The sequence below is a fragment of the Stegostoma tigrinum genome, chromosome 17, assembly GCF_030684315.1.
Source record: "Stegostoma tigrinum isolate sSteTig4 chromosome 17, sSteTig4.hap1, whole genome shotgun sequence".
NCBI classification, from domain to species: Eukaryota; Metazoa; Chordata; class Chondrichthyes; order Orectolobiformes; family Stegostomatidae; genus Stegostoma; species Stegostoma tigrinum.
In genome coordinates, this window is record NC_081370.1 from 7,747,037 (window position 1) to 7,770,355 (window position 23,319).

The 23,319-nt window shown below is 41.8% G+C and overlaps 1 protein-coding gene across 3 annotated transcripts in view; it reads right to left on the reverse strand.

Moving 5' to 3' along the window:
• LOC125459463 (immunoglobulin superfamily member 22-like) overlaps positions 1 to 23,319 on the reverse strand; it is an 83,528-nt gene that overhangs the window by 21,953 nt on the left and 38,256 nt on the right. For all 3 annotated transcript variants that reach the window (XM_059651852.1, XM_059651853.1, XM_059651851.1), the window contains exons 10-16: positions 19,399 to 19,671; positions 12,496 to 12,780; positions 11,704 to 11,828; positions 8,789 to 8,930; positions 7,165 to 7,461; positions 5,008 to 5,310; positions 741 to 914 (exon numbers count right to left, since the gene is read on the reverse strand). In XM_059651852.1, the coding sequence (XP_059507835.1) occupies positions 741 to 914; positions 5,008 to 5,310; positions 7,165 to 7,461; positions 8,789 to 8,930; positions 11,704 to 11,828; positions 12,496 to 12,780; positions 19,399 to 19,671 (1,599 nt within the window). The remainder of the gene's footprint in view (positions 1 to 740; positions 915 to 5,007; positions 5,311 to 7,164; positions 7,462 to 8,788; positions 8,931 to 11,703; positions 11,829 to 12,495; positions 12,781 to 19,398; positions 19,672 to 23,319) is intronic.

Below are 23,319 nucleotides of genomic sequence, written 5' to 3' on the forward strand. Positions count from 1 at the left end.
TCCTCAGAGCAGTTACTGAAGAAATGGGGGTTTATTGAACACTTGGATGAACCTTTTAGTTATGCTGTGATGTAAGCTTGAACTCAGTACTCATATGCTGATGTTCTACCGGAAGATTGGAGTCTGTACAGCACAGAGCATGCCGCTCTGTATCCATACCATCATATTGAGTCCATTGATGAGTTTTGTTTAGCAGTAACCTAGAGTTTGATGAAAATCCAAATAACCCACACTCGAACATTAGTGACCTAGGGACTGTCACCAAGGTATCACTATCATAACTATCATGTAATGGGAATGTTGACCCAGTGAAGGTGAAGACCTGGGGAAATGCTTGTTGAAGGAGTGATTAGATATATGCCTCAACCAATTTATGCCACCATTGTTTCTGCACTGACCTTATTTGAAAATGAAACATAGGATGGAGAAAAAAGCCCTATCTCCTAAAATAGTACTTTAAATATTCGAAGAAGACTCACTGGACTCGAAACATTAACTCTACTTTCTCTCCATAGATGCTGCCAGACCTGCTGAGTTTCTCTAGCCATTTCAGTTTTTGTTTCGGATTTCCAGTTTCTGCAGTTCTTTGTTTTATATTAATACTTTAAATATAACAGTTTTCACATGGAAAAATGTCTTAAGATCCATTCCAGGAATGAAATCCTGACTTAATGGGTGGAATGAAAAATGGTGGTAACCTCATCAATGCTACTATATCAATAAGGAAGCTAGAATAGGACCTTGAACTGGCTCTTTTGTTGCTGGAATCCAACAATTGCTGCCTTTCTTCCTTCTCTCCACAATATAGCCCAGCAAGGGTGCACCTCCATCCTTTGCTGGTGGGCTCCATGTGATGGTTATTGCCTCCTTAGTAACATCTGTGACCTGAGGCTGAGATGGCATTCCAGGTGACTCTGATAATATAAAATAAGAGAAAAATAAAGTTAATTCCCCTCAATAACCACACCTCCACATGATAACAAGGACTGGTAGACAATTTGTTGGTGTAAAGAGACCACCTTGATTTGATATCCAAGTTCCTACAGAAGTCAAGGGGGTGAAAAAAAGGACAAGAAGTTTAGAGAAAGCATCCACATTAGAAACATAAACAATGAACTCTCTTCTGCTTTCCCTCATCATCCCACATAAGATTAATCTTTGACTTCTCCCCTCAGCTAAAGCATTTCCTGACGCAACCTCTTTGTACAATGTATCATGTTACAAAGCTGTTTCATATTTAATATTTCTTTACAGACAGTGGAGATGCCGGGAGAATTTCTTTTAAAAGGGTAAAGAAAAGACATTATAACTTATATTTTTAAAAATAAAGCTTCTTAGAAAATATGTGACTTGTGATAATGACTGGTCTTGGCTGTTGGAAGTCACTTTGAGACAAACCCCTGACTCCTTTCCACTGGGTTTTATGGTAATCCTGTTTGAACAGCATTGGCAGATTTGGAGTTGGTTAGGGAAAAGCTTGCTACAGACAAGCTTCCCAGCTCATGTCTCCAGTTTCTGAAATACCATTGTGGTGAATTCAGAATGAAATCTGATTATTCTTCTGGGAAAAAAACTGACTGAAAGAACTTCTCAGTATTGTGTTTCATGAACAAGCTTTGTATGCCAAGAAACCAGAGACAACCAATGCATGATTAATAACTTTACCACATATATAAAAGACCACCAGACTTTAGAACATTCTACTCTTGGGCTAAATCTTGTGAATTTATGGTTAAGTATAAGTTGTGTTGAGTTATACACCCAAACAAGCACTGACATTCTGATACTGCCTTGCTCAATGGCTGCATACATTCTAAAGGTTTTGGAGATGGGAAAGATGGCACCATGATTGGTGGACATTAGCTTGGCGGTCCTGACAGAGGAGTTGGTACAGGGTAAAGATCTCTTCTCTTGGAGGGCCAGCAGAGGAGGCCATGACACCAGACCTTGGCAGCCTGGCCTGATATCATCACATGACCCATTGTTGTCATGGCACTGTATTTCTGATTGTATGGAGGTTGTCTGCATCTATCATCTGCAGTATGTACCAGCTCTGACTGTTATAACCTGTCTTGTTACTTCTGGAATTGTAGCGCGAGGAAGTATCAGCCATGCCAACTATGTTCCATGTGACTTTTTGGCTGCTGTGCCATTACTTTGCCAATGAAGGGCAACTCTGGAATACCAATGCTTGTCTGGGGGATTGTTCGGGGTTTGTCGTGGGCACCACTGATGTCAACCATATCTGATGAATGATGAGTTCTTCTGGGTATAGCAAATGGTAGCATCAGGTTGAACCCAGCTGTGAGTGGCACCATATGATGGGGTGAGGCAGTTAATGAGAATTTGGTAAGATTCAATGAGGAAAGTTACTACACCCCATAAAGGGAAAGCCTCCATGAATTAGCCAAAGAAAAAGGTGCAACTCATAGGCTAGAGACATACAAGGACCTGAACAATATGAGATATGGTGATAGCGACAAATCGGGTATAATCAGGTAAGCAGTCCTGACATGCCCATCTCAAAGCTGTGAGCAACATGTTGCATTTTTTGAATTAAGTTCTGAATTTTGAGAGGAGATTCTCACTAGGCAGTGCTAAGCTGCTTATTTAGAGGATTATTACTTGTTAACAACTCTTACAAACTGCCTCAAACTGCCTCATTAATTTGCAGATTTCTGTCCTACAATCTGCCAATTAGATGTCAACAAAACTCGACATGGAAGACAGAGCGGGTACCTGGCAACTCCAGCTCACTGCTTGCTCTATGTTGGACACCTGGCGCTGATATCTCAGGAGATTCCCATGTCCATAGACATTTCCATCCTATCCATGCCAACAACTAAGAACACTGATGGCATCTCTCCAATCTACTTACAATACATTTCCGTCCTTCAGTGCTGCACCTCAAGTACAATGGCATCTATCTTTGTAATATTATAGCAACGACATTGCACTCAGGGGCACACACCCAGCTCATGGTCAGTTCGCTAGCTGTCATAGCACTCAATCATTTTGTGGAGGTGTCAATGGTGGATAAGGTCAGAAGTCACACGACACCAGGTTATCGTCTGACAGGTTTATTTGAAATCACAAGCTTTCTGAGCACTGCTTCTTTGTCAGGTGAAGTGACTTTTGGAATACTGCATTCAATTCTGGTATCCCTACTATAGGAAAGATGTTGTGAAACTTGAAAGGGTTTAGAAAAGATTTATAAGAACGTTGCTAGGTCGGAGGGCTTGAGCTACAGGAAGAGGGTGAATAGACTGGGGCTATTTTCCCTGAAATGTCAGAGACTGAGGTATCTAGCTTTATAAAATCAATGGGGGGAGGGGGGGTGGGTCACCGATAGAGTGAATAGCCAAGGCTTTTTCCTAGGATAGTCAAGTCCAAAACTAGACGGCAAAGGTTTAATGTGAGAGGGGAAAGATTTAAAAGAGACCTAAGGGGCAACCTTTGCATGCAGAGCGTGGTGCGTGTATGGAATGAGCTGCCAGAGGAAGTGGTGGAGGCTGGTACAATGACAATATTTAAGAGGCATCTGGATGGGTAAGTGAATAGGAACGTTATAGAGGGATCTGGGCCTAATGCTGGCAAATGGGATTAGATTAATTTAGGACATCTGGTCAGCATGGAGAAGATGGATCAAAAGGTTTTTATTGCTCTATGACTTTCTGACTCTAATAGAAAGTGTGGTCAAGCCATGGTGGGAGGAGAGCACAGTAGCAGAGATACAGTGTGAGATATCAGACAGGAAATGGTGCCACTTATGTTGATAAAGTGGAGAAGGTCACTGCGGTTCATTCCTCCAGATGATTGAGACTACATTGATCCAGGTGGCAACACGGAGCAGGCTGACATGGTTTGGTCATTGTCACCTCTGTTGGTCTTGGGGGAAGAGGGCATCTGTCCCCTGCACTATCCCATCCACCAGGACCTCCAGTTCCCTAACCTCAAAATAGAGTACCCTATCTCGTCCTCTGCACCTCAAAGCCAAATATCAGGAACTACGCTGAGCCACCCTAGACTAACAGTGCTTGTTGGTCCTTTTAAAGATGGCACAATGCCAGGAATGCCAGTCAGTTCCAGGATATCCTGGCAGTAGTTCTGGGAGCAGTAAGTGGAAGAATTGGGCTGGAATAGGATGAGATGGGTGCCATGAGGCTCAGTGTAGTAAGTTAATGTGGTAAGAAATCTCACTTGGCCTTGCAGAGAGAAACCCCCAATGAAACTAGATTAAATTGACTGTTCAATAAAAAAATGTAAAATTCAGCCCATAATACACTTGTGTGACCATTGACCATTACCTAAGGCTGTGATAAATATGCATGCTAGTTTGAACTCCAGGATCATCCTTGTTTCAATTTAATAACATTTGTTTGGGATGGATTTAGGTGGCCTTTTTATACAGAAGAAATTCCATTTGCGTTCTGATCTGAAATCTTTTGGCCTTTCTGTAACATGAGGATGATTTCTTCTGTGCTGTTGATATTGCAGAATAATGAGTATATTTACACTGAATGAGTTTAAGATATTTTTGCATCTTTCTAGAGAAAATTGTGCAGCCTTAAGGGTATGACAGTGTGACTGCAATAGCTGGAGTAATCCGATTTGCTGCTAATGGAAAGAAAATAGAGATGACAATTACATCAGTGAAGTCTGAATAAATATGGGGAATTAAATAGTTGAATTTTAAGTATTTGTAATTGCCATCCTTTTGGCTATAATTTCAAATTATGTCTTGCATTTATCTCACACAGTAGCTCTTCCCCTTAAAATATATCAATGTGTTTAAAGTACAAAAATACTCTATAAAATAATTATGCAGGAAGATGTGCTCATTATAACTAGAGGAATTAAAACCAATACCTCCATTATTAAAGGATTAATCTACTTATGTGTAATATCGAAGAATATGATAGTGGCCTGATAAAGAAGGATTCAATTTTAATTTTAGCTTCCATACTGCCATGAATGGTAGATTGAAAGCACGATATGCAGACTTACCAATGGGATCACCAGCTAAAACATCTTCAGAATCAAGGGGATCACTCACTCCTTCGCTGTTTACTGCTCGGATTCGATACTGGTATGCTTGACCTTCCTCAACCTTGTTGGTGGAGAAAGTTGTGGTGTCACTGTCAACCTCACCAACCTTGATCCATGACTTCTTTCCAACAAGCTTCCTCTCAATGGTGAAGCCTGTTATTTGTTTGCCCCCATTATCACGCGGTGCCTTCCATTTCATCGTAATACACTTCCTTGTGTGCTCCAGGAATTCCACTTTTCCTTGGGGAGGTTTAGGTCGATCTGCATAAAGAAAATGAGAAAGCAGAATGACTCTGTACATGTGTTTAGGTTAAACATGAAATTCCTACCTCCACAATGGAACTGTCCAGGTCAGAAACAGGGCAACAGGAAAATCCCACCGTTGGATTCCACAGTTAATCCAACCCCATAAAGCTCTGGGCCTTAGTCTTTGAGCATTTAGGTAGAAAAGATGAGGGAAAGATTTTACAGAGGCAGAAGGACAAAGGTTTGAAGCTAGTGTAATCTACCAAGCAGTGTATAGATGAGACGACCATTTCTGATCAAAGAGATAAACCCTGTGGCATTCTAAGGAATATGAACGACTTGTTCTGGCAAAGGTGAGAATAGAGATGGCCAGAGTGGGCCTTAACGCTTGTAATCTGTTTCAAAACTGTCCAAATACCAAGCACCTCTTGATGACCGTTCTAACATCATCAAAGATCCATCCCACCCTGATAATTCTCTCCTACAACTCTTCCATCAGGCAGAATATAGAGAAGCTTGAACACACACACCAGCAGGTTCAAGAACAGCTTCTTCCCTGCCAATATTAGACTGATGAATGGACTGTTTAACTTCAAATAATGTTGATCTTGTTAATATTGATCTTGCCTAGCATATGGTGTAATCTGTATGCCTTACTCTGTTCAAGTTTTCTTTTCACCCTATGATCTGTATATCCTTGCTTACCATGATCTGCCTGTACTGCTCGGAAACAAAGCTTTTCACTGTACTTAGGTACACGTGACAGTGAATCAAATCAAATGTTACAACTTGGCAAAATGGAGACAAGTGAACCCATTGGAAGCTACATAACTGTGGCATGGGTTTTTAGTCGTGTTAAAAGTTACAGGCATGAATCCTGTCGGCACTTTGGTACATTAGTTACCTACTAAGTCGTGATTAGTTGACAGTTGTTGTCAGTTCACTTGTTACAGTAAAAGTCTCTCAACTTCAAACTTGGTGTGATTCCTTCAGTCAGTTACTAGAAATTCAAATAGCCTTTTAGAAGTCATTGATTTCTATGGGTTTGGGGGTGGGGCTTGCAAGGAGTGAGAGAGTGTCATAACTCAGGAGTAGAATTGAGTTTTTCTCATGGATGTCTGACTGCATTTTGAGGTTCTGAGCTTGAGTATGGACCCAGTCCACCTGCCAGAGAAACTACATGTGAGGCATCCTCTGCACAATCCCTGAACAGCAGGATGGCATTGGAGATGAAAGAGGGGCAGCAAAGGAAATAAAAACATCCTCATCAAAGGATTCCACACAATATCTTATGTGTCAGTAGATTACTTTCTGTCCCAGACATATTTTGGAGTAAGTAAAGAGGAATCACATGCTGCACCACCTTGGCACTTCCAAAAAGAACTTTACATGCTTGTGACAAACCCACTTGCACAGGAACAAATACAATATTTTCACATCCTTGGTTCTGAGTCTTTACAGTGGCATGGTGGCTCTGTGGTTACCACTGCTGCCTCACAGCGCCAGGGACCCTGATTTGATTCCATCCTCGGGTAACTGCCTGTGTGGAGTTTGCACATTCTGTCTGCCTGAGTTTCCTCTGGGAGCGCCAATTTCCTCCCACAGTCCAAAGATGCACAGGGCTAGGTGGATTAGTCATGGGAAATGCAGGGTTACAGGGATTAGATGGGTGGGGGGGGTAGCGCTGGTGTGTGGGTTGAGACCGGGTGGGATGATCTTTGGAAGAGCAATGTAGATTTGACGGGCTGAACAGGTTGCTTCCACGCTGCGGTGATTCTATAAATTCTAATCTATGTGCTTATTTTTGATATTGGATGTGGATCAGAGAGAAAAGCAGGTGAAAAGTGTATTCATTCTTCTCTAGCTTACCAATGACATTTAGCTGAAGATTAGCCGAGGCTGAGCCACAGTCACTCTTGAGTTTCAACGTGATGTTCCCGCTGTCCTCCCTTACACAGTGCTTTAGTACTAATACAGCCTGTGTAGGACTCTTCTCCATCTCAGTTTTAGCATCCTCAAACACCTCAATGCCATCCTTGAACCACGTCACTTTAGGAATGGGTTTTCCCTTAAATGGGATCTTAATAGTTGCTGTCTGGCCTGCCTTAACAGTGATCGGGTCCTTGGCCAACAGTGATAGGACTTCAGGATCAATAACAGGTGGATCTGCAAAAAAAAACAAGAGATGACAATCTAGTCCAGGCTCCAAAAACTGTGGTCCCATTTTGCCAAACATCTAATCCTATTTCAGCAGCGTAATGTAGTTGTTTCCTCTTTCGGTTATAACAGCAAGATATCATGACTTTGATCTCATGTGTGTAGGCAAAAATCTGGCAGATGGATCATAATGTTGGAAAATATGAATTTGTTCAATTTAGCTGGAAGAATAACAAAATTGAGGATTACTTGAATGGACGATCATTACAGAATTCCAAGGTGCAGGGGGATTTTGCGTGTTCTGGTGCTCGAGTCACAGAAAGTTAGCGTGCAAGTACAGCATACAATCGAGGAGGGAACTAGAATGCCATCCTTTATCATGGGAGTGTATGATCATAGAAATAAGAATGTTATGTTTCAGTTATAGTGGACTCAGTGAGAGTACATCTTGTGCAGTTTTGGTCTTGATATTTAAAGAAGAATGGAAATTCATTGGAGGAGGTTTACTGCATTGATACCTGGAATGAGTGGGTTGTCTTATGTGGATTGATTGGACAGGAGTTTAGACAAGTGAAGGGCACCATGACTGAAGTTTACGGAATGCTGAATGGTTTTGACAACAAGGACAATGTTTCCTCTTATGGGTCAGCCCACAACTAGACAAGATCTATTTTAAAATTAGAAGTTGTTCTTTTAAGACAGGAATGAGAAGAATTTTTTTTCTTTCTCAGAGGGCAATTTTGTCTCAGAAGTTAGTGAAATCTGGGACAGCGAACTTTTTGGGGGCAGTTATGGATAGAATCTTGTTGGACATGAGAATCAAGGGTTTTCACAGTTAGATGTAAATGTGTAATTTGAAAGGCAAATAGATCCTACTGGCACATCAGACTCAAGGGGATTAACAGTCTCATTCTGGTTTGTATGATTATACATTCATATTCAGGCATCAGCTGGACACACAAGGGAAAAGAAAGGCTAAGGAACCAAGAGACTTAGTAAGAACTGCCGATGCTGGCATCAAAGATAACACAGTGTGATGCTGGAGGAACTCAACAGGCCAGGCAGCATCAGAGGAGCAGCAAAGCTGACGTTTCGGGTCAGGAAAAGGAACCAAATTTCTTTAAATCCAGTTGGAGTCTATTATTTCTCTCAATGTTTCTTGAAATATTAATTGAATTGAAAGCCAGTCAGATTCAGTACACACTAGGTGATCTACTTCACCAGATTACTGTCCAGGAACTAAAGCTGAATATTTGCCTCCAAGTAACTAATATCATTGTTTGCAAATCAGTATAAGAAACTGCAAATGTAATGTCCTGTAGAGCAATGGCAATACCTGCAATGGACAGTACTGCCTCACTCTCTGCTCCTTTTGCTTTGAATGTATACTTTCCTTCACTCTCATCATCTGCTTTATTGATGATCAGTTTGTGCACGGCTCCTTGTTTCACAATCTGTATGTTTTTTGTGTCTGTAATCTGAAGAAAACACAATCAATACATTAGGAAGAAAAAAGTTGACAAAACAAGGGTTCAGAATGAGAAGGGAAATGTTTACGGTCCAACATCACCCAGATTTATTAACTAAGTGACAGCAGCAATAGTGATGTCAGCAGGATTTAAACATCAGGTTGGTATCCTGGCATTGCATGCATATTCATATCCTGACTCTACACACTATGTTGACAACACAAACACTTCTGTATTTATTTGCAAAGTCTGTCATTGGCGTGGAGTTCACCTCCAAATAGCAGTGATAGGTTCTATCAAGGCAAGAAGTGGAAACAGCCAGGACTAAGGCAGCAGCCAGTTGCAGAGATTGTCAATGCTGGCAATTGCCCAAGGAATGGAAGAGGGTGCTGATCAGAGAGCAATCAGAAATGAGCCCACCCCTACTTCTCCCCCCGAAAAAGCAGACTCAAGATTTTCTGGGATTCCTCACTGCAGCTGAAAGAGGCAGATAGAAAAAATGTTCTATTCCCTGCCAGTGGCAATAGATAGCCTGCAAAGCTCTTGAAGAGGGCACAGTAGGAGATGAATAATGAGGTCAGTGACAGATGGGTGTTGAAAAAGAACTGGACGTAGTTTGGAAGCATTCCACAGACCTCCTTTGGACCCAACAATGTGGGTGCAAAGAAGAAAGGAACCTAACCACCCAGCAGGCACCAGAGAAAAATGGAGGGTGTGTGGAGTTCGCCTGACCATGGGAGAGTTGTGTGTTCTGCAGCCTCTATGACACACAGTCAGAATCCTAATGCTACTAGACAGGAGGCTGGACTGCAGAATACAACAGTGTATGCAAGTTAATAACTGAGAGTGGTGAGGGATGGAGGCACTGTCTGGACTGCATCTTTCTTCAAGCGGAAAGCCAGCTGGACACTGAATGTCAGGGACAGTGAGAGGGCATGCCTGGAATAACAGAATTCCTATAGCGTGGCCCATTGAGTCCAGCCAGAAAAACAGCATCAAACACAAACCCATCTCCCTACTCTCTCCCTGTAACCCTGCATTTCCCAAGGCTAAGCCACGTAATTTACACAACTCTGGACACTACAGGCAATTTAGCACAGTCAATCCACCTAGCCTGCACATCTTTGCACTGCAGGAGGAAACCAGAGCATTCAGACAAAATGCACATGGATAGAGGGAGAATGTGGAAACATTACACAGACAGTTGCCTGAGGGTGGAATTGAACCCCGGTCCCTGGTGCTGTGAGGCAGCAGTGCTAATCTCTGAGCCACTGTGCCACTGAATGTCAGGAATAATGAGAGGGTGTGCCTAGGATATCAGGCACAGTAAGAGGGCATGAAGGAATGCCATGGCTGGTATCACTGTTATTTTTTCGAGGAACTGGGTCTTGTACTGGCTAGATTGCAATGCCAGAAGAACCCCCATTCTGAGAAATAGAGGTCCAGCACAGACTGATTGAAAATATCTTAATATCCCCATGTTCAGGGAATGCATGACAATCACATTAAGTGTAGTATAGACGGAGATAAATACATTCTTGATTAGTAAGGGGATCAACAGTTATAGGAAGAAGGCAGGAGAATGGGATTGAGAAACATTAGCCATGATCAACTGGTGAAGCAGATTCAATAAGTCGGATGGCTTAATTCTGCTCTGATGTCTAATAGTCAAATTATCTAAAGTTGGAGATCCAAAGAGACTTATGGTCCAAGTACATAGATGGTCAAAGTCTCATGGACAGGTGCATAAAATAACCATAAAGCCAAGCCTTTCTGTCAGGAGGATGACAATACAAGGGGATGGAAGTTATGCTACATCTATACAAATGTCTGTTTGTTCACACTGGGGCTGATGGAAGCAGTTCTGAACGTTACACCTGCGGATGTGCTGGCTTCAGTCAGAGTTCAGCACAGACTTACCAGAAATATTCCCAAATTTCAAGCAATAAATTTTAAGAAGAGATTGCACAAACTTCTGGAATTGGTAGGTCAACAGACAATTTGATCCATTTTTCAAAATATGAAGCAAGTACAAAGAAAGAATTTCTGCTGGTTTGTGAGTCTAGGATTGTATAGGGTAATCTAAAAATAGTTTGAAAACTACAATTGATCTAGCATCTATCGCTATTTGAGGAAAAAAGTTCTAAAATTCAATAAGCCTTTATATGTGGAAGTGTTTCCGAATTTCCCTTCTGAAAAATCTAGGATTCAATACTATCCAAAAGTATCAAAATTATTGAACAAAGGAATGTATATAATTAGATTGTGGATCAACTTGCTGTAAAAATTGCAGAACTGGCTTAATTTACAAAGTGTCCTACTCCAGCTCTTATATTCTTCTTCTCCTATGTTAATAAGTAGGTACCCTCCAAATTCAGATGGATGAGTAGGAATGGATGGAACAAAGGTGTGTAACATTGCACATAGTGTATAAAGGGAAAATACTGTCAGTATTAGTCATGATGTATGGCATTCATACTGCAAGTAAAAATTTCCTCAGAGTCAGTGGCTAGGTGGTTAGTGCTGCTACCTCACAGCACTAGGGACCTGGGTTCAATTCCACCCTCAGGTGATTGTCTATGTGGTGTTTGTACATTCTCTCTGTTCCCTCTGTGGGCTAGGTGGATTAGCAATGGGAAATGTGGGTTTAAAAGACAGGTCTGGTTAGAATGTTTTTCAGAGTCGGTGTAGACCCGTTGTGCTGAATGGCCTGTTTCCACACTGTAGGGATTCTATGAAAATCTTTACCATAACTTAAAACAACAATCTGCTACATACATACCTCTTTCCCATCTTTTAGCCACACTCCATCAACTTTCTCATCATTTAGTACGACACAGAATTCTGCAGATTGGCCTGTCTGAGGGTGGGCATCAGACATTCCACTCTTAACTGTGGCAAACCGGTCTGAAAATGTGTGAAAATAAAGCATATGTTAATGTGTAGTGCACGCAATAAGACAGTAATTTAATCACAGCCATAAACTGCACTGTGTTTGTCACTCTATCAATTATTTATCATTCCATAAGTCAGACATGTACATTACAAGAAAATATTTCAGACATTCAGCTTATTTCCTTTGGTAAAGGTCAGACTTCGACTGACTGTTAATGCTAAGTTGATGAATGGCAAAAAGAAAATGAACCCAGGCTGCTGTTTAGTCTGATGATTGGTTCCAATATCAAGGCTGTAAGTTAAAATCAGAAAATTAAGAGGGAAAGAAGTCAGATGAAATGTTCTCGCTCAAAGAGCAACAGAGGTACAAAGAGGGATCCTATTGCAGCATAGTGATAGTGTCCTTTCCCCTGGACCAGGAGGCCCGGGTTCATAATCCCACCTGCCCTGGAGGTATACAACAACATTGCTGAACGGGTTAATTAGGAAAAATGGACTTTTTTTTGTAAAGGTGTAAAAGTGATTAGTACGGGAGCCCAATGAAAGGAGTTGAGTTCAAAAACGAATGGAATGGTGGGGCTGACTGATATGCTAAGAAAGTGGACTAATTAGCTCAGCTTTCAAAAAGCTCAGACTTCTTCCGTTTACTTCTGTTTTCCGAAAAGTTGTCTCTTCTTACCTTGAACATTTAATGTGCAGGCACAGGTGTACTCTCGATCATCATTGTCTTGCATGGCAACAACTGTGTACTCCCCACTGTCCTCAAGCTCAGCATCATCAATAATCAGCTCAACCCGTCTTCCTTCACGTATCATATTGTACTTTGGGGACCTGGTGATCTCTTTGCCATTCTTTAACCACTTGATTCGAACATCTTTGGAGCTCAGTTCACATTCCAGTCTAGCTTGACCTTTTTCCTTTACATGCACATTCTTCAAGGCACTTGGGAACTGGATAGGGAGTCCTGTGAAGATTGAAGAAAACTAAGAATGTTTAAACAATCACTGTATAAGTTTCCTTCAAGAAAAACCACAGGAGATTTTATCTGAGAACATTTGCTCAAGCTCTGCAAACTGCTGTCCTGAATTATTATATTTTGATAATGGACTGCCAATAGGGATTACTGCTCTTCCCTCTTCCAATGCCCCCATGCTACATAAACAGACCTAGTCTCAGAAATCTATGTTCAAGTTGAGCATTTTCACCTTCATTGCCAAGGTGATAATCCAGCTGAATAGATTATCTGGCCACTGCGGAGCACCGATTTTCACTGATTTCAAAGGGATGAAGATCATGTGAAGCTAAAAATTACCCCCCAAAAATGTTCTGTCTCTACACCACAGTTAGTATTGCCTGAACTAGTTAACAGAATGTAGGCGGCAATGATATTTCTTCATTCATCTTCTTTTCCCAGCAGTGGTGCTGCATAGTCCATTACTTAGGACGGTATTTGGTTATGACTTGCAAATCAGAAGCTTCAAATTATTGTTTGGAGTGCTTTTGCCTACATGAGTGAGTACAGTCGATGAGTTTCTATTTTTATTATGTTAAGAAAGTCATTAACTCATATACGCATAAAGGCTTAATTGAAGACATTTACCCAATGGTGCATAAAGTAATTTGAATTTCCTTTAAAAATGTGCGAGCTTATTGAGGTTAAGTTAGATTCATGTAAACCACAGTAAAAGAGAAGTCTCCAGACTAGAACGAGTATGTGTTCTTTGGCACCACACTAGAGAGCTGTATTTGCGAAAATGGGATTTAATGGATTGCAAACAAAGGAGTATCGTAGCACATTAGCAATTGAAGACACTTGAAGAGTGATATTGGGCAAACAGCTTCAGGGGACAGTGCATGTGCAGGTACCCACAGCCTTTTGCATTGATGTACTGGGTTTCTCCATCATTGAGCATTGGGGTATTTGTGGAACCTCCTCCTTCTCTGAGTTGTTTCATTGTCCACCACCATTCACAACTGGATGAGCAAGACTTCTTACATCTGATCCATTGATTGCCGAATTGCTTAGCTCTATCTACCAGTTGCTACTTATACTGTTTGGTGAACATGTAGTCCTGTGTTGTTGCTTCAGCAGGTTGGCACCTCATTTTTAGATATGCCTGGTAATGCTCTTGGAATGCCATGGGATATGCTGGGCTATGAGGTTACAGATTTTGTATGAGCATAATTCTACTGCTGCTGATAGCCCACAGCATCTCATGGCTGCGCCGTTCTGAGTTGCTAGATCTGTTGGAACTTTACCTTTCTTCGTGCCACACAGCATTGTGAAGGGTATCCTCAATGTGAAGACAGGAGTGCGTCTCCACAGTGGTGGTCACTGCTACAGATAGTGTCATGGACCAATATATCTGCCACTGGTCGCTTGGTGACAATGGGGTCCAGTATGTTTCTCCCTTTTGCCAGTTCCTTTACCATCTGCCACAGATCCAGTCTAAAAGCTCTTTCTTTAAGACTCAACCAGCTTGGACAATGAATAGTGATGTTGAGTCATTCTTGGTGATGGGCTTTGAAGTCACCCACCAGAGTAGTTTATGCATCCTTGCCACCCTCAGTGCTTCCTCCAAATGTTGCTCAACACATAAAAGTACCGATTCATCAGCCAAAGGGAGGTGGTACATGGTAATCAGCAAGATGCCTGCTTGCCTGTAATTTATGAGCTGTTATGAGACTTCGTGGTTTTCACAGTCAGTGTTGAGGACCTCCAGGACAACCACCTACTGACTGTACACCACACTGTATACTTTTGCTGGCTCTGCCCAGGAATGGTAACAGTGTAAGGTACATTCCATGAGTGAGACTATGTCAGACTGTCATTTGACTGATCTGTGAGAGAGCACTCCCAATTTTGACACAAATGCCAAAATGTCAGTAACAAGGACTTTGCAGGGTCAATAGCTCTGTGTTTGTCAATACCATTTCCATAGATTGACGCTAGATGGTTCATTTAGTTTCATTTCTTTTTTGAGATTTCAGCACTTTGATCCAACTGAGTGATTTGCTAAGCCATTTCAGAGGACAATTAAGAGTCAAACATATTACTATGGGTCTGAAGTCACATATAAACCAGACAAGGACAGAAAATGTCCTACGCTAAAGGGTATTCATGAACTAGATGGTTTTTATGACAATCAACAATAGTCATCATTAGGCTTTTAATTCCAGATTTGTTAAAATTTAAAGTCCATTACCTGCCACAGTAGAATTATAATCCTAGTCCCAGAGCGTTACCTGAGTTTCTAGATTACTAGTCCACCCACAGTATCACTACAGCATTGCTCATAACTGACTGACTATCATGGATATCCAGAATGTTGAAAACACTGAGGGAGACAATTCAGGTCACGATGTTCAGACCAACTCTTTGCAACAGCAGATGGAATATAATGTCCCACTCTTCAGCGTTTTTCCTATCGACCTGCATTTTCTTTTCCACTTCAGATGCTATCCAAACTCTTTTCAAAATCTTTGCCCCTTATTAAGCCCCTGAAGTAAAACCACCCTGCTTTCATGTTCCATTCTCCTTGGAATAAATGCCAACATTCCAGTTGTATTTCAAATTACTTGCTGCATTTGCAAATAAACCTCTTCAGGTCTGTGTAATAGGATGCCCAAATCTCTCTATACCATTGATCTTTACAGTCTCTTTCCATTTAGATGGTACTCTGCACTTCTATTCTTCCTGCCAAAGTAGATGAATTGACATTTTTCCACATTATATTCCATCTGCCAACTCTTTGTCCACTCACTTAACCTATCTAGATTCCTTTGTATACCCTATCTCCTCTTCGCAATTCATTTCCCTACCTATTTAGGTGTCTTTGAGAAATTTAATTACCATGTATTCAGTCCATTAATCCAGACCATTGATATAAATTGGAAATAGTTGAGGCCCAGCAACTAATTCCTCTGGCTCACCATGAGCTAATTTGCCAATCTGAAAAGACACATCAAATCATATATTGTGTTTTTTTAAAAAAACTAAACAATTCTTTATCCATATTAATCTGTTAGCCCTTACACCATGTACTATTATCTTGTGTAGTAAGCCTTATTATTGTTCCCTATCACAAGCCTTTTGGAAATCCAAGTACACCACATCTATTGGTTTCCTCTTGTCAAATTGTTACTCCCTCAGACAATATGATATTACTTTAGTATTGTTGGACCTTCGACAATCCATGTCAACTCTGCCTGATCACATTATAATTTTCTAAATATCTTGCTGTAACCTCTCTAATAATGGATACTAGCCATTGTTTTCACTGTCTCTAATTATAAAGTCTAGGCTCCTTTATGCCTCTCACTTTCCCAAACTGCCTTCCCACAGTCAGTGATTTGTGTATATTTCCACCAAGGACCCCCTGCTCTTGTATCCATCTTCAGAATTGTATGATTTATAGTGCTTCTCCTTTCTTCCTTACAAAATCTACCATTTCACACTTCTCCCCATTAAATTCCTTCTCCAACGTAATAACACATCTCACTGTTGACACCTACATCTCCTCAAAGTTCACAATATTCCCAAATTTAGTGTCATCTGCAAATTTTGAAATCGCACATTCAGGATTATTAATACATATCAAATATTAATACATAAGCAACGGCCCTAATACATACTGACTCCCTGCAAACTGTACTGTGTACCTTTCTCCAGACTGAAAAACAAGCTCCCACCAAGTCACTGCTTTCTATCACTCAGACAACTTCGTAACCCTGCAACAATTTTCCTTTTCTTCCATGAATTTAAGCTTATAAGCAAGACTATTGAGCCAATTTGATAAAACATCTTGGAAGTCCATACCTACACATCAATATCATTACAGTCATCAACAATCTCTGCTGTGTCCTTGGAAAAGCTCAGTCAAGTAAACAAGGTTTGCCTATGCCAAATCTTTGTTGTCTTTTAACAAATCTTCTTTTGTTCTGGAGACTGTGACTTTTGTCCCAGTTATTATTTCTAAGAGCTTTTCAACTACCAATGTTAAATTGAACCACCTGCAGTTGCTGGTTTAGACTTAAAATGTTTTTTTGACACAGGTAAATCATCTGGAATGCTCCTGTCCTCCGGTCCCACAAATGTATCTTCTTGTAATTCATTCACAGGATAATGGAATCGCTAGCTAGATCAGCATTTATTGCCCATCCCTGATTACCCAGAGGGCAGTTAAGAGTCAATCACATTGCTTTGGGTCTGGAGTCACATGTAGACCAGATCAAGTAAGAATGGCAGTTTCATTCCCTAAATTAGCAAACCAGATGAGGTTTTCTGATAATCAACAGTGGATTCATGGTCATCATTACACTCTTAATTCCAGATTTTTATTGAATTCAAATTCCATCATATGCAATGGCAGGATTCAACCTCAGGTCCCCCAGAATGTTACCACTAGCAGCCTGGCAAAAACACCACTGGGCCATCATCTCCCCTAATCTAAGGGGAACTGGAAGATTATGGTCAGAGTCTCTGCAAATTTTACCCTTACTTTATCCAGGATCTTTACAGACAATCCAACTTGTCAACCGTAAGCACAGTCAAGCTTTTTAATACCATCTCTTCATCAATGTCTTTTTATCATCCAGAATTGCAACTGTGTCTCATTCACCTTAATTAGAATCTTGCAGCAGTGAGAGGCTTCTTGACTGCCGGCTGGGGAGCTCATAAGAGACACACATTATCTCTTTTCAATGAGGACCACAACAATCTGTACCACTCATGCATTTACTAGACCTTTCCTAGGATCAAAAAAACCCAGGCTGATGTTCCACCTGCCAGCCAAAAAAAGTTTGGTCACTCTTCTTTGCTTAGCACATCGGTGCAGCTAGTACTACACCTACCCAAAGCCTCAGATGAAGGAATGACTTAGGAGCAGGTGAGCAATAGTGGGAAGAGTGCCACTGGATGGGACACACAGTTCAGGGGAGAGACAGCCAGTCAGCAGGAAAGGTGGAGGTTGGGTCTCAACCGGACCCTCCTGTACGATGCCAGATAGTGTCAAGCAGGCACCGAGTGTCTTTGAGTGAGGGGCCACTGCTAGGAACCCACAAGCAAATAAGACAGCATTCTGAGGAAGGGTCACTTGACCCAAAACATTAACTCTGTTTTCTCCTTCATAGATGCTGCCAGACCTACTGAGCTTTTCCAGCAACTTTGTTTTTGTTCCAGGGTTGCTTGTCATGCTCCCCATCATGGTGCACTCCCCATACCCACTGCTGGGATAATACCAACAACACTGAGATGAGGGCCTTAAGTGTGGACTCACTGTCCAAAGGCTTCAATTGGTGGCAGAATGAGTAGGCAATCCACAGGCCTCCTGCCATAGATTTTGTCTGGATGGACAGCTGAAAGCAATGGTGCCTCCTTCTGCCACCTTCATTCCTGATTCACTCCTGTGCCAACAAACCAATACTGAGAGAGCACAAGGTTCAGCCCTATTACATTCATGTGTAAAGAGCTACATATAAAGAACTAATTTAGTCCCTCAACTATCTTAATTCCATGCATAGAAACACTTTATGGTTCCTAATTTCCCCAATTTTCTTTTTACAATTTATATGCTGAGGGAAATTTTTTGAATTCCCTTTATATTCTCTGCCAGTCTCCTCTTATATTCTGTCTTTGACCTTTTACTTCCTTTGCTCAAACTTTCTACATTCAACCTTATTTTTGCATTAATTATCAATCTGAATCTCTTACACATGGTCTTTTTCTACTACATTTTACTCTCTATTTTTCTTATCATCCAGAGCGCTTTGAGTTTGGGTACTCGACTGTTCCCCCTCGTGGGAATGCACCTCAACTGTAGCCAAATCATCTCTTCTTTAAATTCCGAAAACTGTCCCATTACTATTTATCCTGTCAGCTTTGACTTCAGTCCACCTTGGACAGCTGTGCACTCACCCCACTGAAATTAGCCCTACTCTAATTTAGTATTCTGAATTTCACTTCCTCATTGTACTTTACAATGGCTAATTAAGCATTGTGACACTGTGGTGACTGCTATTCTCCAACATGTTTCTCCACCAACAAGTTCATCCATCCCATTCCCCAGAAACAGATCCTTCTTCCATGGGTCAGAAACATGCTGGTCAAAAAAATTCTCCTGAAAACCCTTCAGAAACCATTCTCCTTCTTGCTCCTTCACACTACTGTACACCTATCTTAAGCTAACTGAAAGCTCCTGTTATTATCTGTACACCTATCTTAAGCTAACTGAAAGCTCCTGTTATGGTTTTAAGCACTTCTCTGTAATCATCGTGTTAATTTTCTCCTCTAAAATGCTGGCAAAACCCCAGAATTAAATGGGTAGCAGGCTGAGATGGTCTCAGTTTCCATTAATGTACATTAAATGAGCCCCTTTGCTGATTTTTCTAATATAATAATAGTGGCTTTAAGATCCACTGAGAATGACAGTCAAGCTGAACACAGTCAATGGATGCCGCCACTATTTGATTCATACCACCCTACCTCAAAGAGGGTAGTACAAACAGATTTACTTTTAAAAAAAGGCCTTGCTGTTTTAAGTGACTTCAGCAGCCTGTTGTAATCGCTGAGGGTAAAACGTACTGGCTATCTGCAGTTGTGATTTGGAGGTTAGGTTGTCTGCAGAAAAGCTGTATTCGCCAACATCAGATGGTCGCACATCTTTGATTTTCAAGGTATGGGTCAGTCCATCCTCTGACACGATGATGTCATGCTTGTCATCTCTCTTCACCTCGACACCTCGAAATTTCCAGCAGACAGTCGGCACCTTCTTAGTGAGGCGGCACTCAAAGGTTCCTGTTTGTCTCTCCACCACCTTTATAGGTTTGAGTTCCACCCCAAACCTAAGTGGCTCATCTATGAGAAAAGTCATTTAAAAACAATATTTAGTGAGGTATTTACAGTGCAATAACATCACAGCCTTAAATAGTAATAGAACAGATAATGTTTTTACTTCCTCAAGAATTAAGACTTGGTTACTCATTTTCTTGGGATTCCCACCATTTTATTTTCCTTTCCATTTTTGACAAACAGTAACCACCTGGCATAGTGGTGGCAACAATTACATTTACATAGCTGTTTTAACATAGTAAAATGTCCCAAAGTATACTAAAGGAGTGCAATGAGACAAGACACTGGCATCATACTATTGTTTTGAGACATGTTGGACAAGAGCTAACCTATTAATGTAACAGGCAGTTAAGCAGGTTATTTAATACACCACCTCCCACCCACCCTCCTGCAAAAATTCCATTCCCTATTCCCAATTCCTCCGCCTCCGCCGCATCTGCTCCCACGATAAGACATTCCACTCCCGCACATCCCAGATGTCCAAGTTCTTCAAGGACCGCAACTTTCCCCCCACAGTGATCGAGAACGCCCTTGACCGCGTCTCCCGTATTTCCCGCAACACATCCCTCACACCCCGCCCCCGCCACAGCCGCCCTAAGAGGATCCCCCTCGTTCTCACACACCACCCTACCAACCTCCGGATACAACGTATCATCCTCCGACACTTTCGCCATTTACAATCCGACCCCACCACCCAAGACATTTTTCCGTCCCCACCCCTGTCTGCTTTCCGGAGAAACCACTCTCTCCATGACTCCCTTGTTCGCTCCACACTGCCCTCCAACCCCACCACACCCGGCACCTTCCCCTGCAACCGCAGAAAATGCTACACTTGCCCCCACACCTCCTCCCTCACCCCTATCCCAGGCCCCAAGATGACATTCCACATTAAGCAGAGGTTCACCTGCACATCTGCCAATGTGGTATACTGCATCCACTGTACCCGGTGTGGCTTCCTCTACATTGGGGAAACCAAGCGGAGGCTTGGAGACCGCTTTGCAGAACACCTCCGCTCAGTTCGCAACAAACAACTGCACCTCCCAGTCGCAAACCATTTCCACTCCCCCTCCCATTCTCTAGATGACATGTCCATCATGGGCCTCCTGCACTGCCACAATGATGCCACCCGAAGGTTGCAGGAACAGCAACTCATATTCCGCCTGGGAACCCAGTAGCCTAATGGTATCAATGTGGACTTCACCAGTTTCAAAATCTCCCCTTCCCCTACTGCATCCCTAAACCAGCCCAGTTCGTCCCCTCCCCCCACTGCACCACACAATCAGCCCAGCTCTTCCCCCCCACCCACTGCATCCCAATACTAGTCCAACCTGTCTCCGCCTCCCTAACCGGTTCTTCCTCTCACCCATCCCTTCCTCCCACCCCAAGCCGCACCCCCATCTACCTACTAACCTCATCCCACCTCCTTGACCTGTCCGTCTTCCCTGGACTGACCTATCCCCTCCCTACCTCCCCACCTATACCCTCTCCACCTATCTTCTTTACTCTCCATCTTCGGTCCGCCTCCCCCTCTCTCCCTATTTATTCCAGTTCCCTCTCCCCATCCCCCTCTCTGATGAAGGGTCCAGGCCCGAAACGTCAGCTTTTGTGCTCCTGAGATGCTGCTTGGCCTGCTGTGTTCATCCAGCCTCACATTTTATTATCTATTTAATTAACTGATTAGTTTGTTGACTGCTTAGTTATGAAGGGAAGGGGTTTCAGGAGGGGCTTGTGTTTGCAAATTGCTGCAATTCTGAATAGTTAGTAAATTCTATTCACGAAGAAAGGTTTCTGTCCCACTGACTATCTTGAATCCAGCTTGATTTTTGAGTAAACTGAGATATATTGGGCACTTTGCAGCACCAACAGTGGCTAGATTAGGAACATTAATGGCCTGATTAAGGTAGTGAATATCCCACAGGATGGGTTTGGCGTGACCTATTTCAGCATCAAGTTTGCAGGATGGATAAATCACTCATGATTTATTTATGAGGTTATCTACTTATGTTGTTTCAATACTGGTATGATATTTGATTGGCACCTCACCTATCACCTTCCTATTTTCATTCCTATCACCACTGCTACACAGTAACAGCAGTGTGTACCATCTACAATAAGATATACTGCAGTAACTCACCAAGGTTGCTTTAACAGGATCTTACAAGCCATGAAACCTCTACCATCTTAGAAGAATAAGGGCAGCCGATGCATGGGAACACCCCCATTAGCGAATTCTCCTCTAAGCTACCTAACTTGGAACAATATCACCATTCCTTAACGATCAAAATCCTAGAATTCCTTTCTTAACAGCACTATGTATGCTGCTACATCCCAAGGACTGTAGCAGTTCAAGTAAAGGGTTCAGCATCACTTTCCCTGCGGCAGTTAGGGTTGAAAGATTATTGTGAGCGTAGAAAGGGCTGCCCACAATTTTGTAAATGAACCTTAAAAGATAGGACAGGCTATTTTCCCGGAGGACAACAGCCAAAATTAGACACCAAACTAATATAGAAGCCAGAAAAAAAAGTCAATAGAGGAATATAGGGAGTGTAGGGAAAATTGCCAGCAAATACCAAGAGAAGAAGTTTATCTAAGATTTCAAAAGATCTTGATCAATTGGCTCAATGGTCTGAAGAGAGGCAGATGGAGTTTAATCTGATAAATATAAGGAATTGCATTTTGATAAAACAAACAAAGGCAGACTTATACAATCAAAAGTAGGACCTTTGGTAGTGTTGTAGAACAGAGATGAGGGTTTCGGATACATAATTCTTTGAAGTCTTAAACACATATGGACAGGATGGTTAAGAAGGTGTTTAGCCTTCAATTACCCAGACCCTTGAGTATAGGAGTTGGGACATTATGTTGAGGTTGTACAGGACATTGATGAGGTCTCCTCTAGAGTACTGTATCCAATTTTGGTTGCCCTGCAATCGGAAGTATATTATTAAGCTGGAGAGGGTTCAGAAGAGATTTACCAAGATGTTGGCAGGAATAGAAAGTTTGAGTTATGAGGAGAAGCTGGATAGGCTGAGACTCATTTTACCGGAGCTTAGGAGGTTCAGTAATGACTTATAGAAGTTTATAAAACCATAAGGGATATAGATAAAGTAAATAGCAGATGCTTTTTCTATCAGGAGGGGGATTTCAAGCATTAGAGAGCATTTTTTTAAGGTGATAGGAGAAAGCTTTAAAAAAGATATGGGAGCAACTTTTTTAAAAGAGAGTGGTTTTTGGATGGCATGAACCTCCAGAGGAAGTAGTGGATGAGGGTACTGTTACAATGTTTAAGAGGTGTCTGGAGAAGTACATGAGTAAGAAATGTTTGGAGGGATACGGGCCAAGTGCAGGCAGGTGGGACTAGTTTAGTTTGGGATTATGGTCAGGCTGGTTGAACCGAAGGATCTGCTACCATGCTATATGACCCACTAACTCTAAATATTGGCTACATGTGCAAGATGAGGGGAGAATAGGTAAGATCTACGATTGATAAAATGAGATAAAGATGTGGAAAACCAGAAAACACCCAAGAAGCAGGTGGTATGAAAGGGAAACTATGGAAATGAAACAAATGTATTTATGGGTTGAATACTGCAGCAGTGGTAAGGTATTACTCAGTTAGAACCATCTTGCTAAGACTAGTTTGCATTTAGCATA